The 25,589-nt window shown below is 33.9% G+C and overlaps 1 protein-coding gene across 4 annotated transcripts in view; it reads right to left on the bottom strand.

The window, feature by feature from the left end:
• Positions 1-21,194: 21,194 nt before the first annotated feature.
• LOC118181650 (uncharacterized protein CG43867-like) overlaps positions 21,195-25,589 on the bottom strand; it is a 404,498-nt gene continuing 400,103 nt past the window's right edge. For all 4 annotated transcript variants that reach the window (XM_035350823.2, XM_035350824.2, XM_035350825.2 and 1 more), the window contains one exon: positions 21,195-25,238. In XM_035350823.2, the coding sequence (XP_035206714.1) occupies positions 24,987-25,238 (252 nt within the window). In that variant the 3' untranslated portion in view covers positions 21,195-24,986. The remainder of the gene's footprint in view (positions 25,239-25,589) is intronic.

The raw sequence follows: 25,589 nt of genomic DNA, 5'->3' as shown, positions 1-25,589 counted from the left end.
AGTTTCTCAAGAAATAAGAGATCACTTTTTGGACATTTGGCCGAACTTACACTCGTCCGCAGAATTAGCAGAAATGTTGGACACTTACGATTCTTTACATAATAATTAAAGCAAAGTTGCAATCTTACCAACTCGAAAGAAAAGTACCAAGACTTCTAATTCGGAAGGTGGTATTCCAAACTCTACGCCAGTGAAGAATACATGTACCAATGTAGCAGATAAATAAACACTCTGTTGCTATGGTTGTGGCAAAGTTGGATTTACTAAATCAAAATGCCCAGATTGTCCGCACTTCACGAGTTCAACCTCAGGTCGTTTTGGCAATATTTATATATAAAAGTCAAGCAACGCTAAAAAAACTGCAGTGATGAATATATCCATCAATTGAATATATGGAACAGCTTGTGCGGAAAGTGGAGAAAGCCATTCAATCGCTAGCGAAAAACTGTACCAAATCTTAAAAGAAGATGGGGAATTTATAGTATATCATGTCAGTGTGGTTTAAGATATATTGGCCAAACAAAAAGAGCGTTAAAGTTTCGTATCAAGGAACATGAATCTTATGTCAGAAAGGGCGAAATTAACAAGTCTTCAATAGCCTATCATAGTTGGACTTTTAACCATAATTTTGATTTTGGGCCTGCAAAAATTATCCAAAAGGCTTCTTCCATAGGTGAATTGGATTTTCTTGAGGCTTTTCACATTCACAAAGATTTAGCAGGTTTAGTTAATGATTTGGAGTCCAATCCAGTCCTTCCTAATACCTTTAAAATTCTACTATCTTAATTCAGTTATTTTTGCCGATAGATGGCGTTACCTCCTCGCGTTTGGTACTACCAGAGGGTATAAAAATCCGTTCAGTGGTTGCTTTCCATTATTTGAAGTTCAGATTTTGAGCGTAAGATGCATTTGCCCCTCGCTCCCTATTTTAACTTCGCTAATTTTTCTTGTCCTTTATGCTTGATCAGATAGCCTGGCTCAGTAAAAGTAGGCGGCCAGTGCAACTCTGATTAAAAAATATAGTTATAACCACGTGCAGTGCTGATAAGGACCACGTGTTTCTGTGACTCCTTCTCCTTTATTTTCTTCTTTCTAGGTGTTTCTTTCTCCTGATGAGGAGGGACCTTTAGCTGCCCTCGAAATCGATTGAGTGTTTCATTATACCTACGCTAAATACAAGGTTGTTTTTACGATTTTGATTGTCACATTAGCGTGTTTCTCTTCTAGTCTAAGATGGGGATAGTTCGAGATGGCAGCCAAACAACGAAAGATGTTTACACAACTTGTGTGAAACTTGGCCTTGAAGGACAAACCTTCCCTTTGACACTGATAGCTCTTACTGATGCTACATGTAATCGAACACTGCTTGGAGAAAACTTCTTAAAGGAAACTGGAGTAGTTCTAAATATTCGTGAGCAAAAGTGGTTTTTTGGTGACAGTCCAAACAAATACTTTCCATTTGCTGAAACAGTTCAAGTCCAATCCTTTGACATGTTAAAAAAATCCTTGCCTACTACGTCCATACGAAGGTGAAACTCTAACTGCAGAGCAGCGATAACGATTGAATGCCTTATTAGAAAAATATTGTAGAGTTCCTAACTTTGCAATTTCTAAGTTACTGTTGGAAGTGAAGAATCTTAAGGACTGATAAGCGAATAATCACTTGAGTTCGTGGGACAGGAAAAAACAAGATAGAATGGTAAACTAACCCTTTATTATTCCAACTAAGGTTTAACAAAACTCCGTCTTGGAGTGTACAATAAAGCCGACACTTCGGCTTGAACTTAAGACACTAAGAATAATACTAAACTAATCTTAACTAAAGAGATATAGCCGAAGCTATCAAGATTCTAACAGAGTTGCCCCTTAACGCTGATAGACTGCGAAGCTATCAAGGGCCTAAAGTACGGCCGAGCGTAATAATAGCTTATGAAAGAGTAGCCTAAAAAGGCGTACGCGTGCAGCCAGAATACGTGGTATCTCTCTCCCTAAGACCGAAGATCTTCGCGGTTAAATACCGCTCTTCCTCATTATGTATTCAGACGGAATTCTAAAACTACGTTCTGTAAGTTCTGTAAGGAATTCTAAAACTACCAGAGGGTATAAAAATCCGTTCAGTGGTTGCTTTCCATTATTTGAAGTTCAGATTTTGAGCGTAAGGTGCATTTGCCCCTCGCTCCCTATTTTAACTTCGCTAATTTTTCTTGTCCTTTATGCTTGATCAGATAGCCTGGCTCAGTAAAAGTAGGCGGCCAGTGCAACTCTGATTAAAAAATATAGTTATAACCACGTGCAGTGCTGATAAGGACCACGTGTTTCTGTGACTCCTTCTCCTTTATTTTCTTCTTTCTAGGTGTTTCTTTCTCCTGATGAGGAGGGACCTTTAGCTGCCCTCGAAATCGATTGAGTGTTTCATTATACCTACGCTAAATACAAGGTTGTTTTTACGATTTGTTTTTACGAAGTTAAGAATCGATAGGAAAGGAACTTTAACTCAAAATTTAACTTTTCATAAAATTAACATAATCCTTACAATATGAAACTACGTTCTCTCCGGGGGAGGGGAGAACCAACTCCTTACATCGAGCACCGACTTGATACAGGTGATTCACCTCCAGTGGATACAACCCCTTACAGACTATCTCCAGAAAGAAAAGAGATTTTGAAGAAAGAAATCGATGCAATTCTTGCATCAAACATAATCGAAGAGTGCGATTCACCATATGCAACACCCGTTGTTTTAGTTCCCAAGCCGAACGGTGATCTTCGATTATGTGTTGACTACAGGAAACTGAATTCTCTGAATAAGTCTGATACATGCCCGCTGCGTCGTATGGATGAACTTCTTCATACTGCAAAGCAAACCAGATACATGTCTACCATAGACTTAAATCAGGGTATCACCAAGTTAAAATGTACCCTCCAGACAAAGATAAAACTGCCTTTATATGTCAGTTTGGATTCTATAGATTCACAAGGATGCCTTTTGGATTGGAGACGGCACCAGCTACTTTCCAAAGATTAATGGATGTTTTCCGGAATGGGTTAAATGTTAACACTCTTACTTATCACGACGGTATTATTGTGATGTCTTCTACTTTTGAGAAGCATCTCGAAGACTTGCGCTTAGTATTTGATCGACTTTTCAAATTCAAGCTTCATTCCAATCGAAACAAATATCTCGGACATTATATCTCAAGCTCTGAAATTGAAGTAGACCCTGCCCAAGGTAAAAGTAATTCAACAAATCCCTTCACCAAAGAATGTGAAGCAAGTACGAGTGTCCCTCAGACTTGCAGCTGGTATCGACGCTACATTCCTAATTTTCAAGAGATCTCAAGACCATTAAGTAATCTCACGAAGAAGCAATCCACGTGGAAATGGAGACCAAGAGAGAACATTTCTAAGAATGCTTCAAAAAAGAACCAACCACACAATTCTTCCTCTGGCTACTCACCCGTTGCGTGAACGAAGTTCAGGCTTTTGTGGGCGCCTGGGTAAGGAACTCTTATCCCAGTCGAGTAAATGGATCAGTTTCCGAATGTTGTCGATCGTGCAGTTGAAGAATAAAAGATGTGATAAGCATAAGGTAGAAGAGTTGAAGAATGGCATAGGTTTCTTTTTCATTCCTAAATTTTTCTTTAATTTTTTGTAGAGGAGTCCTGAGATGCAAGTCGATTCTGGAAAGTAGAGTAGGCAATGGGAACGATACTGTAGAATAATACTCTCGGAGAGTGACGATCGGAGAAGCACGCAGGCAGCAGTGGCGGCGGGTGGAGACTGAATGAATTGAAGTCAGGAAAGCATCGAATTTGGCCAAGAGAAGAGCGTTGATTGGAGTGCGATAGTCATGTGTGCTGGGGGTGGAGGGGCTAAGGCTCTTTTCAGTCCATACTAATTTTGAGGAAAGGCCGAATAGTAGTGAGGGGAGGGGTTACTAATTGAGGAAAGCCTGCTGGACTTAGAAAAATAATTGGATTTTTTGTAGGCAATCTCCTAAATTTTATTTTAAAGGAAATAAAAGTAAAAGGCTTTAGTATTAATTTAAGGAGCATGGGATAACTAGGTTTAAGAATTTAGGCATACATAATTCGGTTAAATAAATAACAGCAACGTTATTTGTATATATAAGGGTTTTTTTTTTTTTTTTTTAATTTTATTCGTGTTCAGGTTTGTTGAGCTCTTCTATGATAAGAAATAAAATGTACATTTTATCCATTTGAGTTTCTGCAGATCTGATGTTCTTGAGGTTTTTCTTAAGTAGATTCGTTAATTTTGTAATTTGTTGCCAGCCGAAAATAGATTCAATTTCACGCATGACGTGAAATAATTCAAGAAATCCAGATGTGTTTGGGCTTGGGTTATTTTTGAAATTAATTGAAGCTGAGGGTTTGTTTGATCGAAATTGTTCTGTTTTATAGCTGCAAGTGGGGACTGGTTCTTGGTTGGTTGATGAAGAATAAAATGACGTCTTCTATGTACATAACAAACATTTATTTAAACTACGAAGACGTTGAACAGCAGAGTAGAAACATGATATTACACAGCGCTTAGCCCTTCTCGCTTACATGCATTACTCACCATTGACTTTGGCTAACTACCTACTAAGTATAAGTATTACGCAGCAGAGAACTTGCTTATCATGCGCATGCGCTAGGGGAATCGACGTCGGTTGCCAACATACCCCCTTTCGACGTTGATTCTCCTATTCCTGAAAAATAAAACAAAATACATATTAAACAGTATTCAATCCTACAATTGTACAACAGTTTTGATGTTTAACAGGAGTCAGGGGTTTGGTTAACGCATCAGCTCCCATTTCACTGGTAGGTATGTACTTCACATCTAATTCACCGCGTTCATACACTTCACGCACAAAATGATGGCGAATGTCTATGTGCTTTGTACGGGAGTGAAACACAGAGTTCTTTGTAATTTTCTGAGCTCCTTGATTGTCGCAGTATATTGTTGTTGGGTGTTCTATGTTGTAACCCAGCTCCTTCAGGAAACGACGTAGGTAGACAGTTTCTTTGGCGGCCTCAGACAGAGCCATATATTCCGCCTCCGTTGAAGATAGAGCTACACTGCGTTGTTTTCGTGATTCCCAGGTTATAGCTGAACCACTTAATATATATACAAAACCGGTGTAAGATTTTCTATCATCGACATTTGATGCCCAGTCTGCATCCACAAAGGCGATGAGTGGTTTTCCTGTTTTCGTATAAATTAGTCCTTGATCTTGGGTTCCCTTTAGATATCGAAGTATTCTTTTCGCAGCATGCCAATGTTCTTTTCCCGGATTGTTGTTAAATTGATTTAAGAAATTCACGGCGTATGTGATATCTGGCCTAGTAGCTACTGAAAGGTACATTAATGATACGATCAGATTTCTAAATGGAACATTTTTCATGTCAGCGATTTCATTTTCGCTTTTAGGACTCATTTCTTTTGATAATTTTTTGCTGTTATCTATAAGTGAAGACACAGATTTAGCATTTTGCATGTTATACCGATTTAAAATATCATCAACGTATTTCTTTTGAGAAATTTTAATTGAATTCTCATTTTGGTAAAATTCTATTCCTAAGCAATAATGTAATTTTCCCAAGTCTTTCATTTTGAAAGCAGAAGCTAAACTATCGCGAATTGTTTCATACGTTTGCTGAGAATCGGTAAAAACGATAAGATCGTCTACATAAACGATTATAATAGTTTCACTGTTAGGCGTCTTTTTAATATAAACACAATTATCTGAATTAAGAGATTTAAATTTCATAGATTTCAATTTTTCATCCAACTTTTTGTACGTCCTGACTGTTTAAGACCGTATAATGATCTCTTTAAAAGACACACTTTATCTGAATTAGTTTCATCGCGAAAACTTTCGGGAATTTCCATGTAGATTTCTTCATCTAAATTTCCATTTACATAGGCCATTACAAAATCTAATTGGTAACCTTTGAGATTGTGTTCTACTGCGTAGGCTAAAACTGTTCTTATGGAACTTAATCTAGCAACAGGGGAAAAGTTTTCAGTGAAATCGAGACCAGGGATTTGAGCGCACCCTTTAGCAACTAGCCTAGCTTTGTATTTTTCGATAGTGCCGTCATGATTATATTTTAATTTAAGAACCCATTTGCTACCAATAACTTTCTTGTTTTCAGGTCTTTTTACTAATTCCCAAGCCTTTTCTTGAACAAGCGAGTTATATTCTAACAGCATGGCATTATGCCAATTTTCAGCATATGGTCCATTTAATGCTTCTTGCACCGTAGGATTAATGCTTTCCTCAACAACATTTTGAGTTTGTTCATTTTTATTTACAACTGTATAATGATATTCCTTTTTAGGCCTTCCTGGCAAACCTGTTTTTATTTTCTTGGGTCGACCAGGCCCCCTTTTAATCAGGATAGGAAGCATTGATTCGCTATCTAAATCACTTCCGCTTTCCTTTTCAGCTTCAGAGTGAAGTGGCGACTCGCTACCGTCCAGAGGTGATGATTCATCACAACATGTTTTATTTATAATTTTTTTCTCCGGAGCGAAAGGCAGATTTATTTCTTGCTCTGAGTCATAACTACAGCAGTTTTCAAACTCATTAATAAATTTTACGTCTCTGCTTATTATCACTTTACATGCCTCGGGATCCCAAAGTCTATACGCTTTTGATTCATCAGAATAGCCAATAAAAATACATTCTTTAGATCGAATATCAAATTTGCCTATTCCTGGCCTTTTATTTAGCGAAAATGCTTTTTGGCCAAAGGTTCTGAAGTGAGAGACAGCAGGTACTCTGCCAAACATCACTTCGTAAGGTGTTTTTATTTCGTATTTTAAACCTCGCGTTGGGCAGCGATTTCGAATGTAAGCAGCCGTATTGACGGCTTCGGCCCAGAATTTCTGAGGCAAATTGGATTGCAATAACAAACATCGCGCCATTGAAACTAAAGTGCGATTTAATCTTTCGGCGACGCCATTCTGGGCTGGCGTGTAAGGAGTGCTCATTTCGTGTTTTATTCCCGCATCATTAAGAAATTTATTAAAGTCTTTCCCTAAATATTCTAGCCCGTTATCGGTTCGCAGGATTCTGATTTTAGAGTTAAGTTTATTTTCAAAAGATGCTTTAAAATTTTTGAAAGCTTCTTTAACCTCATCCTTAGACTTCAGAAAATAAACACGAACATATCGAGATTTATCATCAATAAATGTTGCGAAATAAAATGATCCACCGATTGATTCAGTTCTCATGGGACCACACAAATCAGAATGAATTAGATTCAACAATTCAGTACTTCTATATTCAGATTCTTTGGGAAGAGGGGTTGCGGTTTGTTTACCCTGAATGCATACCTTACAAGTAGAAAGAGAGTCATTTTGAGAAAAAGAAAGACCTCTAACCATGTTATTTATTTGAAGTTTTTTAAGATCATTTTCATTTAAATGGCCAAATCTTATATGCCACTGATCTATTTCTTTAGCAATTGATACAGATTCAAATATTGGCATGACAAAATAAAGATCATTTTCGCGTTTAGCTAAAATTACTATTTCGTTATTAGAATTAATTATTTGAGCACATTTTTCTTTGAAAATTACTGAAAGATTATTTTCAGTTACTTTAGACACTGAGATTAAATTATTTTTCAAATCAGGTACACACAATACATTTTTGAGTTTGATATTTTCAGTTTTAGAACCTATGCGAACTTTAAATTTAACAGTTCCTTTTCCAATAGCTTTAACAGTTTTATCAGCAGCTAATTTAACATAAGTATCACCTACCTCGTGAATTTCTTGAAACAGTTCCTTGCTGTTACACATATGCGATGTTGCACCACTATCCAGACAAAAAATGGCTTTAGAATTAGTATTAGTGCATGCTACGGCTTTTTCTTGCTCCAGGGAATTCTGATATTCTGCAGACATCGCAGTTTCACTGAGGCGTTTGCTTTTAGTTTCTTTATTTTTCTTCCTACATTCCGATGCTCTATGCCCATACATACGGCAGAAGTTGCATCTGTAGTTAACTGGATACTGTCTTCGGTTTGCAGATTTATCTGGTTTCGGTTTAGGAATCGGTCGTTGAGTATACTTCCGATCTTTCGAATAGCACGCATGTTGTGGTTCAGAAAACGTTGAATCTTTATTTTTGCGAGCGTTAGCTTCTTCCAACAGTTTAATTTTCAGCATTTCTGGAGAAGGCAGTTCATCACGAGATTCGATTGCTATTCGAAAGCTTTCATAAGAGTCCGGTATGCTATATAAAAGCAATATTGTAAGCAAATCATCCGCAATGTTTATTTCCATTTCTTTAAGTTTGTCCACAAGAATGAAAAAATCATTTAGATGAATAGTCATTTGTTTAGAATCACTCATATTTGTAAAAAGCAATTTTTTTAGAATTGTGGCCTTTCTAGCTGGTCCCTTCGATTCGTAAATAGAATGCAATTTACGCCACAGTTCGTTAGATGTTACACAATTCTTTACTTGTGGAAGTTCACTGGGTAAGATGGATAGGATTATATCCGCTCGTGCCTTTTGGTCAGTAGTTTTCCATTTAGCAAATTCTTCATCACCAGGTTCTGGTTTCGGAATTTTCCCAGTTACATAGTCCCAATGATCATTTTTAATCAGTATTGCTTCCATTTGCAACTTCCACGTATCAAAGTTGTCCTTGTTTAGCTTTTCAATTGACACTGTATTAGTCGTCGCCATTTTCATTTCAGTCGACGCAGCTTGGCTTGCCGAAAGAATTTAACAATGGTAGTTGCACTGCACAGTTAAGCGCTATCTGGGCCCATAACCCATGAAGAATAAAATGACGTCTTCTATGTACATAACAAACATTTATTTAAACTACGAAGACGTTGAACAGCAGAGTAGAAACATGATATTACACAGCGCTTAGCCCTTCTCGCTTACATGCATTAGTTGATAAGCTAGGTTGTACAGTTTCTTGTGTTTTTGGATTTAATATTTCAGAGTATAGTTTCCTGGGGCCTTGTGTAGTAATATTTCGTGGTTTGGGGAATTTTACACACCCTCTATAAGAAGCAGGATGAGAATTTTGACAGTTGTCACAAACTGGATTTTCGATAAAACCTGTATTGGGACATTCTGCAGATCTATGGTCCCTGGCGCATGGCTACTCACCGAGACGTCTTCGTAGTCGGGGGGTGGAGACTTGAACAAATGAATATCGTCGGCAACGCGCTCTACCGACGATATAGAGAAAATACTGAATTCAAACGCCCGCGAGCTGCAGAAGTAGCTGTGACTGTTTGAACTCACTCTTTGAACTTTAAAAACTATTTAATGTAATTCCATTTACAGTTTGATCGTTTTCCTGTATGTTGTTGTTCAGTGTTAATAAAACGTCATTTAAAATTAACTCCTAAAATGCTAATTGATTCTCTTAAGGACTAATACAATACCGATTTTTTTTTTTTTTTTTTTTTTTTTCATATTTTCATCCTACGTCTCAAATCATGCCAAAGTGCTAAGTTTCGCAAATATCGCCCAGGTAGTTTTTAAAAAATTAGGTCTCAGAATTTCGACACTACAATATTAGTTGGATCTGGTATATATTTATTATCTCGTTTCTTTTTTTCATTAAGCTTACTTGATTCCTTCTTTCAGAATTCAAAATCTAAGTTCAATTCAAATAAAATTCGCACATTTTTTTATGATTTATTTTTAAAATTTTTGTTTTTAAGTCATTTTTATAATTTTTCGAAAAACGTTTTGAATTATAACCTATAATTTTCTACCCTCCATCTCAAAGTAGATGTATTTCTATGCATAGCTGCAAAGAAATAGAGTTTTTTATTCCAAGATGTAAATGAATTCATATATTGGAGCATTTTAAAATTTGGCACATTTCCTATAAGTAATTGTAATGCCATATGTGGTTTACGCATTTTGTTATACTCTTTAATGAATTGCTACAGTTATTTTGAACCTTAAATTTCAGAATAAATTTTTACTCAGCATCATTTATAATAAATTTAGTTATTTTCATTTTTATTAATCATGCCTAATAAATATTTATTCATAATACATGACAAGCTATTTTTAAAATTTATAAAGAACATTAATAAAAAGTTTAAGGATTTTTTTTCTTTCATAAGAGTAAATTTTTACCTTCGCCATTTTATCGTCTATTTTATTTAACTTCATTTTAAATACAATGAAATTTATTTTGCTGGTTTCCAGAGCTTGAATTGCGTTGGAGCCCTAGCCGATACTTCTTTTATATTATAAGTGAACCACAATTTTAGCAGATAAATTTTGTTTTAATAGCAAAAAACATGCCTTAAAAATAAATTCTAATTTCTGAATGCAGGCCTGTCTTTCCCTCGTACAGAGTTCCCTTGTACTGAGGCTGAGAGGAAAGAAAAAGCCCGCTAATCATATGTCAAAAGGCTTATTCTCCAGTATTGGCAATGAATTTATAACAGCGGGTAAATGTTGTGTTCCTCAAACTAAACTAACATACACATTCCACGCTAGTGACTTCCTATTTCAGAGCTCCTGTAGACTTTCTGAATGATGTAACCAAACGAGGGGGATCACTGCTGTCACAGAAAATCTTGAACTCTCGCCCTCTTTATTTTCAAAGATGCACTTTTCCGTTAAAATTTCCTTCCATATCCTCATACTGTTTCTATAATTCTCACTATTCTCCTTAGTGGAGCTTTAATCGTTTTATCTTCTTTCCTTGGTGTGCTGCCAAAAAAGAGTTGTACTTGTCATCCTTTCGAATACTACATTATACGTATAATCAAGGCTTAAACTCGAATGGAGATCAGCTGAGCTGCTTCTTTGCTACTAAGCTGATATAAGACAAGATCCGAGAAGATTTTTTCCATTTAACCATTTAAAATTAATTTAATAATTTATTAGATTTCTCTTTACATTTCTCTTAATTTAAATTTAATTATTTAATTATTTTATTCAAAATTGTGTATTATAAATTCATTCAGTACTTCTGAGTATGTGAAACAATACGTCAGAAAGATAAATAAAACATGCTGTCTTCTACTACAGAAATGTTTTAGCAGCTGTAAAATTTACTAGAATAAAAGTTTTTTTATCTTCTTTTCTGTGCGTAGCAAAAGTAAGCAAATAAAAATGATTTTGTAAGTGTTTCATGTCCAAAGATATTCCGTGGCTTTACTATATAATAAATATCTTAGACAAACTGCTGCTTACGTTTCGAAGGGCTCAAAGACACTTTTTTTTCCCAAAGCAAAATATATTTTTATGTAAACATAGACCTTTAGAACAATTTTTAAAAGTCAAATTGCGATTTGTTAAGACATGAATTCTAATCATTATGATAGGCTCCAGTGAATTTCTGGTTTTTTTAGTTAAGAAATCTGAGTTTAAAAATCGCGCAAAAATTAGGTTGGTTGGTTATTTAAACACAATAAAGCACCTGGAGATTATGTGCGTAAGAGAAGGAAACGTGTCTTCATTGAGGACTTTCTTAACGAAACGTGGGAATTATAACCTATAATTTTAACAATTATATAAATTCACATTTACATGGAGAAAATCAAGAAAACCGTGCAGCCAACTCGTTCAGCTAGAATTGGTTTCCGGGACGAACTAACAGCAGTTTTTAAATGTTTATCTACTAGTGGAATCGCTTAAATTAAGAGTCAGGTTATTAGATTTGTAAAGTATCTTATATTGCTTAACTAGTGATTAAGTCTTTACTACAACTTCTCCTATCCGTATTCCTCACCAAAACGCAAATTAGTTTTATGTGTATTGAAGCTGAGGGTTTTGAATCTTTAGTTGAGAGGCAGTCACTTCTTGCTTCCGGCTTTAACATTCATTCCGGCCGATGCTTTTAAAAAGTGCCGTTTAAATATGTGAGCCACTTGTTCTATTTCGTGTATAGTCTTATCGATAACTACGTTCCCGAAATTAAAATTTAAATTTCTGTTCTGTTAATTTAAAATATCAACACATTGTGAAAATTTTGTCTGTAGCACAAGTTCCACAAGTACAAGCTGTAGCACAAGTTGCACAAGCACAAGCTGTAGCACAAGTGTCTGTAGCACAAGTTGTGCTTTTATAGTCAAACTAAGAGTAAAATAAAAACGTTATTTAAATGTTCTTCTGTATTTTTGTGAGTTGTTCAAGATGTAGCGATAACTCACTATCTATCTAGTAGAGTTCGCATGATTTCAACTCTTGTTTCCAGTTATAACTTTTGGCTAATGACCAGCCACAGCTTTTGATGCCAATATTAATTTGAAGCGGATTGGCACTATTGTGTTCTTCTCTCATAAAATAGCGGTAAGTAAAACTGTAACTTAAAAGGAACCTGCATTTTTTGTAAATAAATTTGCTTTTATTACTCTTATGAAAAATATTTTTATTTGCCACATAAAATTACAGTAGATTTTGTTTTCACTGAAAGTCAGCGATTGTACTTTTCCAAAATATTATGGCTTCCTAACGGCAGGACATTATTTGTAAACATAGAGAAGTTCATTAAATCGGGGAAATTCGAAGAAGTTCGTTCACGCGAATATTTAGCGATATATACACTAATGTTTGTGAAAATTGCAACACTATGAAGGAATTATGCAAATCGAATCAAACTCACAGAAAATGTAGAGTGAGAGTGAGGTAAGACATGCAAATGATTATAATTATAAAGCGATTACGCATGTGTGGAATGTGAACCAGCCTCTTGTTCAATATATATAAAGGACTGTAAAGTTGCGTTGAAATCTGCTTATTCTGTCCGTGGTGAACGTTTAATTAGTGGTCAATATGCCTCGTCAACAGCAGAGGGTGCAATACCAACAACGAACGGAATTCGAACGACGCCGCATCGTCGGTACGCGTGAAGGTAGACTTTCGTATCAAGCAATCACAGCCCACACTCTGGGTAATACCACAGCAGTGATGCGTGCTTGGAAGAAATGGACAGAGGAGAACTAAACAAAGAGAAATCCTGGCAGTGGAGCACGCACAACAGCACGGGACGACAAACATCTCATCCGCATGGCTGTGATGGATCGTACAGCGTCCTCTCGTTTGTTAGAACAACGTTGGAGCACGACTACAGGTATCGTGCTGTCTATCTCCACGGTTCGTCGCCATATGCTGCTGCATGAACTGCGTATAAGGGTTCCTAAACGCAGGATTTCCCTGTCTCTGAGTCACAATCGCCTGACTTCAGGAGTCACGGTAGCGGCTGAGCGGTAAAGTCGCTGAACACTGGTAGTTCGGTCCGAAGTTTGAAACCCGCGAACGGGCTGGCTGCATGGGCGTTTTCGTGGTTTTCCCCATGTGTAACGTGTATACGAGCCAGTTTCCCTTAGAAGGTCCTCCACGAAGCCATCCCTCCCCTTAGGCAGATAGCCCTAGTGTGCTATGTCATAATTAAGTAAACCAAACCAAACCAATCAGGAGTCACGGCAACAAAGTGCGTGGCGTGCCCTGTGGCAACAAGTTGTTTTCTCCGATGAACCTCGCTATAGTCTAGAGTAGTGTTTCCCAACCTTTTTTGTGCTATGCCCCACCTAATCCTCTCTAAAATTTTTAAGCTGCCCCTAGCATATACATAATTTTTAATATTTAAAAATTGAAATGTTCACGAAAGAAACTTGAATGATAGCTTTTAGGAAGAAATGACTACGAAATTTTGTGAGCAAACACAGTAAGTGAACTTTAAAAACATGGAGAACTGAAATTCAAGAAAAAACTCATTTTAGTGAAAGTTTTTCATTTTAAGTATTAGTAATTTTTATTATTTAAATTTAGTGAGTTCCTTGCGCTTGATACTTGCTGCAAAGAAATTTTATGTCAGGTTCCAATTTAGATAACTTGAGTCTCAATTCTCCCGGTTTCATTATATCCAACCGATTTCTTTTTTTTTTTTTTTTTTTTGAAAGCAGCAAATCATTTATGGCACTAAATCCGCATTCAGCAAAATATGAAGATGGAAACGGTAACAATAGTTCTCTTGCAAATTTTGTTGCAATTGGATATCTGATTCTGGTTTCCTCACAAAGTTATGTCATCGCTCCTTTTATATTAAATAAAGTTTTAATTGACTCATCATTTTGCATTTCTGCGAGTTCTTCTTTTTACTGCATATTTGAAATATCAGCCAAATCCACTAGCATTGGCTGCATCATCCAAGTTGGGAAATCAATTTGTTTTAAGTTACAAAATCTTTTAAATCAGCCGATAAAATTTTCAGATGATCGACAATAACAAGTATAGCGGTAGTCACGTCACATTTTTGGAGCCAATGGGACTTTTCAAAATTTTTGTGGTAAATAGTATATGCCTAACATAATTCAACAAAGATAATGAAACCAAATATCTTCCTTTTGCATCGACATAAGTTTTATTTGCTCCTTGAAGTTGTTTATTTAATATATTTAATTTTTCAAATATATCGGCTAAATAACCCACAATTGCCTTGTTATCATCCGTTAACGGATTTTTCATTTCAGGTTTGTCGCTTATAAAATAAGAGTATAAAATAGTTCCATAAATCTTTCCAAGCAGTTCCCTTTCGACAGCCTTCTTACTTCAGTGTGAAGTACAACTCTCATATAGTCTTCATTTTGTTCTTCATAAAATAACTTGAAAAGACGTTCACATTTGGCCCAGCTTTAATAGCATTGATACACTTTATAACTGAATTTAGTACTTCATTTAGAACAGGCGAATTGTTTTTAGCTACCAGGTTTTCTCTATGAATAAACACAATGTACAAAAAGCATTTCTGGATTCTCATCTTTTATCAATTTTAAGCAAACCTTTTTCTTATTCCGTGCTTTATTTTATTTTTCAACCATCATAGTAGGAGCACCATCTGCAGTACAAAATGTATTATATTTTTTATTGGTTATATTTTCTATATCTAAGTAATTTTTCAGCTTACTATAAATATATTTGGAGGTAAAGGTGTTTTCTAATGATTTACAGAAAAACATTTCTTCGGCAAAATCCTCTTTATGCATACATCTTACATAAGTTACAAATACGGCTTCACTGTCTCTCAAAGTTGGTTCATCCATTTGCGCCGAAAATTTTCTTGTTTTAACCTTTTCAATAAGTTGTATTTCAATATCCTCATTTAATCTTTCTTCTGCAAACAGTATTGTTATTTAGTGGCATAGCTTTAACGTCTTTGTCATCTTTTTCTAGAACAGTTTTAAATTGATGGTTTGATTCAATTCTCCCCTATATTACGGCTTTTCCCAACTTAAGCGATGAGTAATGAAATTTGATAAATAGCCTCAAGAGCACGATTAACAGTTGCATGATGAGCACTAAATAGAGACTTTAATATTACACTTTTTTCAAAAATTTTCCTTAAAGTGTTAAAATAATTCAAATCTGAATTAATATCAGCATTATGTTTCGCCTTCAAATGTGCCTCAAGACGACATAGTTTCATTGATTCGTTGGTCAGGCATTATTGGCATAAAAGACAAAAGTTGACCGTTTATGGACAGGGTATGAAACCAAATTTTAAATATGCCTCTGAATACCGACAAACGTTTTTTTTCTTGCTTACGCCCCTCATTTCACTTAGGGCTGAAAGAAATAAATACAAGATCAATATAAACAAAGCTGAAAGCAGCTGCTGTTGCCATTCAAGGAAAGAATAATATACCGGTTGCCATTCCTACAGTAAAAAATAAAATAATTTCGTTGGCTAAAATGTGCGAGAAACGTCTGGAAAGCATAATGTGTCAGTTATTTAAATGCCTTTAAAAGCATTTAAATGTCTATGTATACAGCGAGAATTCCTTATAAAATATTTAAAATGCACCGGAATTTATAAACTTTTTTACGTATACATCACTTACATTTTTCTTTATTTGAGGGAATAAAAAATGAAATTTCGAAACATTTTGACTTCATGAAACATATTTAGAACGTCCATTGTCCTCTTAAACTCTGGATCAGTTCATTTTCGAATTGCCCCCCCCCTCTTAACAGTCGCATTGCCCCCTTGTGGGGCGTGGGACCCACGTTGGGAAACACGGGTCTAGAGTACAATGATGGAAGAGTACGATTCAGACGTTGCAGAAGGGAACGTCTGCTCCCACAGTCTGTTATCCAGCGTCGTACCGCACAAACCCATCATGGTATGGGGAGCTATTGGGTATAATTGTCGATCTTACCTAGTGATCCTCAAAAGTGATCGCTACATAAGGGAAGTTGTGGAGCCAGAAGTCCTCCCCATTCTTTGACGCATTCCGGACACTGTATTTCAGCAGGATAATGCCCGTGCACATGTTTCTCAGACTGCACAAGGCCCACAACAGGTTTCACTTCATGGAAGGCCTGCTTAATTCCCCAGATATATCTCCCGTTCCAGGAGTCTGGGATTTCATCGGTCGGTGACTCGCTCGTAATGCTGGTGTACACACTAAGACTGAACTTTGGCGTCATGTTGAAGCCATATGGAATGCCATTCCCTCAAGGTTACATTCAGAACCTGTATGATTCAATGCCACGACGTGTACAGGCTCTCATCGCTCAGCGTAGCGGACAAAGTACTGACTTCCAACGTTCGTTTTTTTCCCTTGTAAATCTGGATGTTTATTTGTACCACTATCAGTGATATGTGGAAAAAATTTCATTCATTTCCGACAGTTCCTTCAAGGTGTTCCATTTTTCACAAACACTAGTGATCAGAAAAGAGGATCCGAATGATATTATCGAAGTGTAATCAAAACTTCAGATTAATAAAAAAATAAAAACATTGATAGCCAAGTAAGGTATGAAATGTTAGAAGCTAACAAAACAGAAGAGGACTGGAAAACGAAGGTAAGTCCATTAAACAGTATTTAAATAATTATTTTGAGGTTAAGATAATTTTAGATTAAAAAAAATAAACTGCATTTGACAGTATGTCAAATTCTTCTCACAGAGTAAGTATTTCACAAAAACAAAAGTTTAAACTTGATTGAACAAATTGATATAAAGAAATTTAATGAAATATGCCCCCAATCTGGGTTTCATTAGAGAAAATGCACGTAGATGTTAATATAGATCCTGCGGATAAATTCCAGTATTTTATTTAATCAACTGTGACAAATTCTCGCGCCAGAAAATTGGTAAATAGTTATCCTTCGACTGCAGATAATTATCCGAAGGTAATCGAAGGTTTGGATTTAATAACGGAAGTTTTATATTAGAGAACTTTTGTTATTGCGCGTTCAAAATACCACGATACATTCCACTTCTTACCTTTCAGCTTTGTATATGATAGATTAGACTCTCATTTGAAGGCGTTAGAATATCTAGCTATAGCACTGAAACATACAATGCAATTCTGATGGTGGAATCCTGTGTTCCAGAAGAATTTTTAAGAGTCTGGCAAAGATAATCGTTTAGAGGAGCACCACTTGATGATTTAATGATTCAGTCGTAACAGAAGAACGAGTTTCAATTGCAAATTCAGGGTTTAATTTTAAGAATAAACCCTTTGAGGAGAACTAAAGGGTAAATTTGATAGAACACATAGAAATTGTTAATGCTATTATTTATCGTTTAAAGGAAATAATTTAAGTAATGCATTTTTATTTTGTACTGGTAAGCAGAGCAGTAATGACTGTTTTAGAGCTAAAAATGCCACTGACATAAAAGAAAAAATTCTATTTGATAAAAAATATTTTTTGTGGTCTGAAATTACGACATAATGCAAATAACTGGGAGGTTTTAATGAAGTGTATGTTATGTTCAAAGAGATATTTTTCAATAATGTGTCCGAAACAACATAAAACAAATAATGAAAACAATAAAAACTAAAATAATTCAGTTTGTGAAAACAAGCCTCTCGAGTTGACAAAAGAGAATGTATAATGTATTGACGCATTATATTCAAATTCGTTTTCTAATCATGAAGTTTCTCAATTAAGTCTACAAATATTTATTGCAAAGTTAATAGATAATAATACTGAATGTTATGTTCATATGTTAATTGGTACATAATGATTGATGCCGTATAGTCTTCAGCCTTAAATATGAACTACGAGCAAATTAAAGAAGAAATTGTACAACATCCTATATTTGAAGAGACAGTAAAAAATGAATCGGAACATAAATTTTCTAACATTTATTTAGGTTGTCTTGATGCTAATTATCTTTGCAATCTTGAAGCATTAGATTACGAAATGATTTGTAGTGATTTCTAAATTCGAAAACTTAAAACTTCTAGTATTATTTTAAGTGATATGCAAAAGGACCCAAGTCTTATTGAAGTAGTAAGTGGATCAGATGTCGCAGGAAAACTCATCACAGGGTGAAAGAAAAGAATATAAAGGAGTTTTATTTGCCATGAAAACTAAGTTAGGTGGACATTAATGGTAAAAGCTCCTGGAAGTCAGAAAAGATGAAATGTAAATAAGAGTGTCACTTCGCTACTTACAACCGAGGTTATGTAAGCACGGTAAAACTATATTTGACGGTGCCCCGTTGGCGAACCTGGCGATTTTTGGCGGTACATGGACACAGAGTTTATACAATTTGTTATTTTACCTTTGTTTAGCGGCCGATTTTCGCTCCAAAAATCGCCGCTAAACAAAGCCAAAATAACAAGTCAAAGAAATGCACAAACTCGGTATCCATGTACACATTCACCTATTTTCACTTTAAAAAAATCACAGAATTGCACAAACTCGGCATTGCGCACAAAAAATATATAATCTCAATAAACTGCGTTTTAAATCAAACAATGAAATAACATAAAAAAGCACTATGCACAAAGGAAATAGCCACCTACCTTATTTGGAAATTTCTCTGTCTTCAGTCTGTGGCACATAAAATTCCTAAATAGCATCCAAAAACTTTCCACAAACCATGTTCCCTTTCTAACGGAATGCTTTATACGGCGACCATTTGAGCCTTTCTTGCGACAAACCCGTTCGACCATATGCATTTCCTTTGTACAAACAGGACACTTATATTATTGCTACTAAGTAAACCTTCATTTACACACCAGTCAGTTAATGGCCCCCCTTCGTTCCAAATCCTATAGAAATTTCAAATTAATCTTACCACATTCAGCAGTTTTATAGTGTAAATCACAAAATAAGCAACTTCCTAACCAACATCCAACACACAAACAAGCCCTTACAAATCTTTTCCCATCAGTCAAATTTATGCAACCAATTATATCATAATAGGGTTTCATAACATTCAACTACTCAGGTTACCATAAATGAAACAACAACTTGGTGAGGGCACTGTCAAATATAGGCTAGCCAGAAGCACAAATAGATTTGGGAGATAGGGAACATAGTTGTTTAGAAACTTGTGTACTTGAAACCAACAAGTCAGACATTTTAGAACTATTATGAGATCGAGAAGCTATCTCTAGAGACTAGTCCAGAAGGCTTAGGATTTAAAGAAACCTGAAAGAAAAGAAAACATTGGATTATGTCCTAAATTTCTGTTGCAGTCTACCTGAAAGAAGAGCAAACATGAGATGATGATGTAAAGAATTTTTTAAGCAGACGAAAGGCATATCATATTCAATCAATATAAAAGTACCCAGATGATTTGGTGGGAGTAGAGAGATTAAATTAGGTCTACATACTTTCTGTAATGCCAGTCAACTAGTATATGCTGCCACAGTATTTATCAGATCTGAATCAAAGCATAAGATATAGGTACAATTACTATAAGAACTATTAAGTGTTACTCCTATGAAAATTACACCAAGATTGGAAAGATCTTGTAGAAAAGAACAGATTGGAAATCACTGGCTGAAAAGATTTAAGCCTGATTGATTAGATCCCAAATATTAATAATTTGCTATTAAAGAATCAGGTTCTTAAATTCCATTAACAGCATTATTTTATTTATTTATTTTTGTGTGTGTGTTCTAATTTTATGCAAGAATGTTACTAGATTTGTGTTTTATGCCGTTTTAATAGAGGTATACAGATAAAAACTTTATTTATTTTTTCAAATATTCCAATCTACAATAAACCCAATCAAAGTGAGCAGCTGCTAAAGATGCTTGAAGTTGAGCAGTTTTTCAGAAATTCAATTTTAGTGTTCCAAAAAATACTCAGCCATTGTAAAATTTCACCCTGTCAGTTAAAATTTTGAACTTGTCATATGACATTTCAATACATTTTGCTTTTACCAGAGTATTTTGGAATGCTTTGGGTGAAACTTACACTCTGTTTCACTCCATTTTGGAATGCCTGAGTGTAAATATTACACTACCTGATTGGTTTTGGAAGAACCCCTATGAAGATGTCTACAAAAAACAGAAGAAATCAGTAAGTGGTCTACAGGACAAAAATGTTTGGAAACCTCAGGTCTAGATGAAACTATGAGCTTGGAAATTAACAATGAACACATGAATTAGTTATTAGTTGTGCTCAACTAAAAAGAATGACAACAACTTCAAAAGCAGCAGCAAAAGATGACTGTGAAGGAATCTGCAGAGGAAAAAGAAAGAAATAAAGATGATCCTTGTATTTTTATCCACCAAATTTTTGCAAAATGGATGATGAAGCACTAGCCACCTACAGCATAAGCAGTTTCAATGACAATGTCATACCTCACTTTAGAAACATTTCAAAATATAGACAACAAATCCCATGGGGCAAATTTTGAGTGAAAAACCAAGTGAGTCTCAAGCAGAGACAAGCAGTGTTAGAAGACAAAGGAAAAGAAAATCAGATGTCCTAGGAAGACAATTATCTGATGCTATTATGGAAAGAGACTCTTCATACAAAAAGTAACGTCTTTTCACTTATACCATTCACTTCCCTTAATAGAGATATAGTAAAATTAAGCTTTCATCTATTATTTTTCCCTATTTCATATAGTGTTTATCTTTCTTAGATTTAATGATCCCTATTGGCTTTGTGTTACGAACTTACACACAAAGAACTGTTGTAAAGTTTAAATCAGTAATCATCTGTGGTCCATGAGTAGATTAATGCATTACACATTAATTCCTAGGCAAAAAATTGTTTCAGCTTACTAACACTTCAGATGACAAATGGCACTCAATGAAATTCATGAACTGAGGTATCACAGTATGTTAAATATAGTTAATACAGAATTAATACTTCTTAATGCAATATTTCTTTAATGTAATTTCAATGTGAAAAAGTGAGCATCAGCAACTGTATAAATGAGTTATATCTTCATAAATAAAAAATCACAGATTTACATGAACAAGACTTTTATTAAAAAATCATTTATGTAAAATAACACTACACACAAAAATACATTTTTTCCTACAAGAGTTTTGAGCATTGTGACCTTACTCAGGCATTAATACAATATATCTAGCTTCACACTGTTTACAGTATTCTTCAAGAAAGAATGAAACAAATCCTATTTTAGAGAAATACAACTTTACATGTATTTCAAAATAAATTATTTACAATTGATCTAGGGGATTATACACAAATTAGAAGCATATATTTCGTTTAAAAAGAGTTCTTACCAGCACTGTGCAATTACATGTTTCTAGTAAAAGATAGTTTGCTGCAATAAAATATTTATGCAAAATGTTTGTGAAAGGAACAGAATACTGTAAAGGTATCAAAATACAATGCATTATATTTATATTTGGAAGAACAGACATATTCAGACACACTTTTAGGATGGAGACATTGTACAAATATTCAGGCAGGATGTAACTGGCTTTGGCAGTATTCGCATAAATACCAAATATACTGTTTTTAACATGAATTAATGAAGATACATGTGTTTAGCTTATGGTATCACTATTTTCTTCTTCAAAGCCAATTTCACTAAATCATAACAAACAATACAAAACTATAACTGTATTAACTACATTCAAAGTAGCAAAACAAGATGCTTTTTATAACCAATACAATTTTAGTACAATGGCAGTCAAAGACAAAATCTATACAACATTTCAGTAGTTAAGAACTAATGGCAAAAATAAATATTGAATATTGCACCAAGAAAGTTCAGAACACCTGAGACTACCATTTACTGTATAAAAGTGAAATACTTCAAAGCTGGAATGGTATTTACACAAGTTTCTTTCTTTTTCTTTAAAAAAAAAAAAATGTTTTCAGATCCAACAGTATGTTTTCCATGAGAATTCTACATTTATCTGCTTATATTTTTGCTAAATGTTCATAACAGGAAATGTGAGACTATAATGATTATATCCAATGACACAGTAAAAAATAGATGTTCAGTCTCTCTGTTAGTGCTGGATATGTGGATGAGTTTCTAAATTACAAAGCAAACTTTAGTACTTAAAAGTATCTAATAATTTTTAAATTAGAATTTCCTGATGGTAATACCTCATGACTATATTTTGATATTGCATTCAAAAGAAATATGAAAATCAAAACTTGAATGCTTGTCTCACAAAAATTCCCCATTATTAAAACATTAAAATGGATCATACATAACAGAACAGAACTGCCATTTTGTGGTTCACTGAATTCATGTGGTGAAACTTTTGGGCTTATTATTATATTACAAAATACACTTGTTTTGTACTGTAATTTATCACAAGAAATGAAAACAAGTGGTCTATTTTATTAGGTTATGCATTAAATTTTAATAAATTTCTGTATTTACCTAAATATTAAATTTGTGTTGGACAGATATAAATATTTATATTAAGTTAAAAAAATTAAAACTCAAATAAACTGCACACATAATTGAATAAAAATAGAAGATTATTTGATCTGCTTTATCAAAGAAAAAATGCTGAAAGATAACTGAAATAGCCTTACACACAGGAACATCAGTCATAGAGAAATTATTAAAATGTTTTGAAATTTGGCTTGATATTCAGTTTTAAATACTGTATAAGTAAAGATACTAAACATTTTAAATGGTCATATTTAAATGAGGCTGCAGAGGGGAGCTAAATTAGAATTTCCCTGGAAAAAAAAAAGTATTTAGAGATTGTAACAAACTCTTACGCTCCCTGATAGAAAATCATGAAACTCTTTGAAAAATGCATACTAATATCATTTAAAGATTACAAAGAAACATGCTGCAGCTTATATAACACTGAGTAAGCATAATGAGAAACACATCTCCCACTTTACTTACTGACAGTCTTACAGATTTTTATTTCAAAATTCAAATTAATTGATTTCTAACTGCACACTACAATATATAAAAGGTGCTAAGAAATATTTTACAAATTGTTAATAATGAATAATATTTTGAAACTAAAACAAAAAAAATGAAATCTGATGCTATATATCATCATACACAACAATAATAAAGCATTTACGATGAGATGTAGCAATAAACTTAACATAAATGGTAATATTATTGAAATAATAAATAATCCTGGACACTGATATTTTAGTACAGAATTTTGGAAACTGATGTTTTAGTACAGAACTCCTATACCTAAAAATGCATACAGTGAATGAAGTGTTTATTGCAGTACAATATTATATCAATGTAGATTAACATTGATATAATATTGTACTGCAATAAACATTTCTAAGTTTTGAACCATAAATTTCAGTCACTGCCCTAATACTTAGATTTAATTTTGAGTAAGATATATGGGATGACAATTTGTTAAAAAATTTATTATCATGAAATTCTAATAGTGACTTGCATTACATAAAATTTTGGAAAACTAAAAATGCAAGTACAGAAACATAGATGAGTAAGCACCTACTTGAGAGAAATTCTTAAATAACAAAAATTCAATAAACTTTGGTGACAGAGAACAAAATCTCTCATAACTGCAAAGTATAGGAATGTTTAAAAATGTCTGTAGAAAGGCATAAAAGTGGAACTAGTTGAGAAAAAAATAAAGCATAGGCCCAAAAAATCATTTAAAATGGATATTGATTACATATAGAATTTTTCCTAAAAACATCTTAGAAAAAATTTTTGCCTTGAACATAGTTAAATAATTATACAATTTCACCTAATACAAAATTATTTAATAAAGATTATGCTATCCTGGAAAGTTTAAGATATATTTTAACTGTAAATTTAGATAAAGAAAACTGTAATATATATATATATATATATATTATGCGCAAAAGTTTTTGAGACCAGATAGGTCTTACGTCTAATTACCAGTTAGCTTTACATTTTCTTTTTCAATTATATATATATATATATATATATATATATATATATGTACTTAGCTTTGAAGGTAGCTTGTTATTTAGTGACACAATTTTTAATTTTTTTATCCTATGTGAGCAATGAACAATCTTAAATAAGAAAAATATTGATTATAAATCCTTTTCAATGTTCTAAATTTTTAAATAGATACAGTTAGAATAATCTAGTACTGCTGATCACAACATGCTATCTGTTACTAACCTTTACAGATGTTAATGATTTCCTCAAAAAAATGTATGAATTAAAAAATAGTTACACATTCTGATTTTTTTATAATACATATATTTAAAATACAAAGTTGAACATTTCTTAATGTAACTTTACCATATGCATAAAAACAGTAAAAATTTGCATCAATACATTCAAATATACAGTAAAAAACTATGTAATTATTTATCTGTAATTATAGAGGCTTGAACTATGTTTATTTACATAATTTCATATTATTTTTAAATTAATATATTAATATTCATATGATTTATGGACATTTTAAAGAAAAGGTGCACATACAGGAATATATGCAGTCACAGAAAATTCATTTCCCCAAACAAAAGAATGTCATTCTACTGAAGTTTTGCACAGGAACAAATGAAAGCTGCACAAACGCAAATAGCACCAAAATTATGTCCGTAATCAGGCACAAATGAAATGAAATTTATATATACATGCATGTCTTCCACAACAATATCAATGCTTTCTTTGAACTTTTATGAAAAGAAATTCCAAAGCAATTACTCGTTGGCCCCAGTTTTGCAGAAGATCCCTCAAGTCTCTAATGTGAAGAAACACATAAAAAAATTCTGCACAAAGCCACACTAAATATTCAAACAAATAAAACTGTTTTTGAATTATGACTAGGAAAGAGTCATTTTTGCAGGATCTACTGAGGAGGAGGAATCAAGTGGCGCACTACCCATAGTAGAATAACTACCTTGGGACACTGCACTATTTGGATGAATTTTTGTTCTGGTTCTCTCATGATGATATACAGCAGACATGGAACCACCAGGAGATGGAATAGTGCTTGCAGTACCTCGCTTTGCAGATCTTTCATTTTGAGATATAGCATTCATGTAGTCAGCAATAAGCAATGTCAACTCTAGAATCTTAAGATAAATATATCATCATTATTGTTATTATTATTTAAATAAACTTGAATGAAACACACATAATGGGAATAAAACAACAAAAGATACAAAATAAATATTCAAGGAAGTTAAGCACCTAAATCTCTTTCTCTCTGTATATACACTAATGTGCAAAACTTAAGCAACTTTTTTATTTTGGCTGTAATTCTATAAACAATCAGTTGGGATACATGAAACTCGTATTACGGAAACACAATGCATTACTTAAACAATGAGGAAAGTATAATAGCAAACAAATTAATATGATGCATAGAGTATAGAACAAATAGAAAAAGGCTTCATTGACAGAATGGCATTGTTACAGAAAAC

Source organism: Stegodyphus dumicola, chromosome X1 (assembly GCF_044657685.1).
Source record: "Stegodyphus dumicola isolate Sdum_Otavi_A_Nest chromosome X1, ASM4465768v1".
Lineage (NCBI taxonomy): Eukaryota > Metazoa > Arthropoda > Arachnida > Araneae > Eresidae > Stegodyphus > Stegodyphus dumicola.
This window is presented reverse-complemented; position numbering and strand designations above follow the sequence as displayed.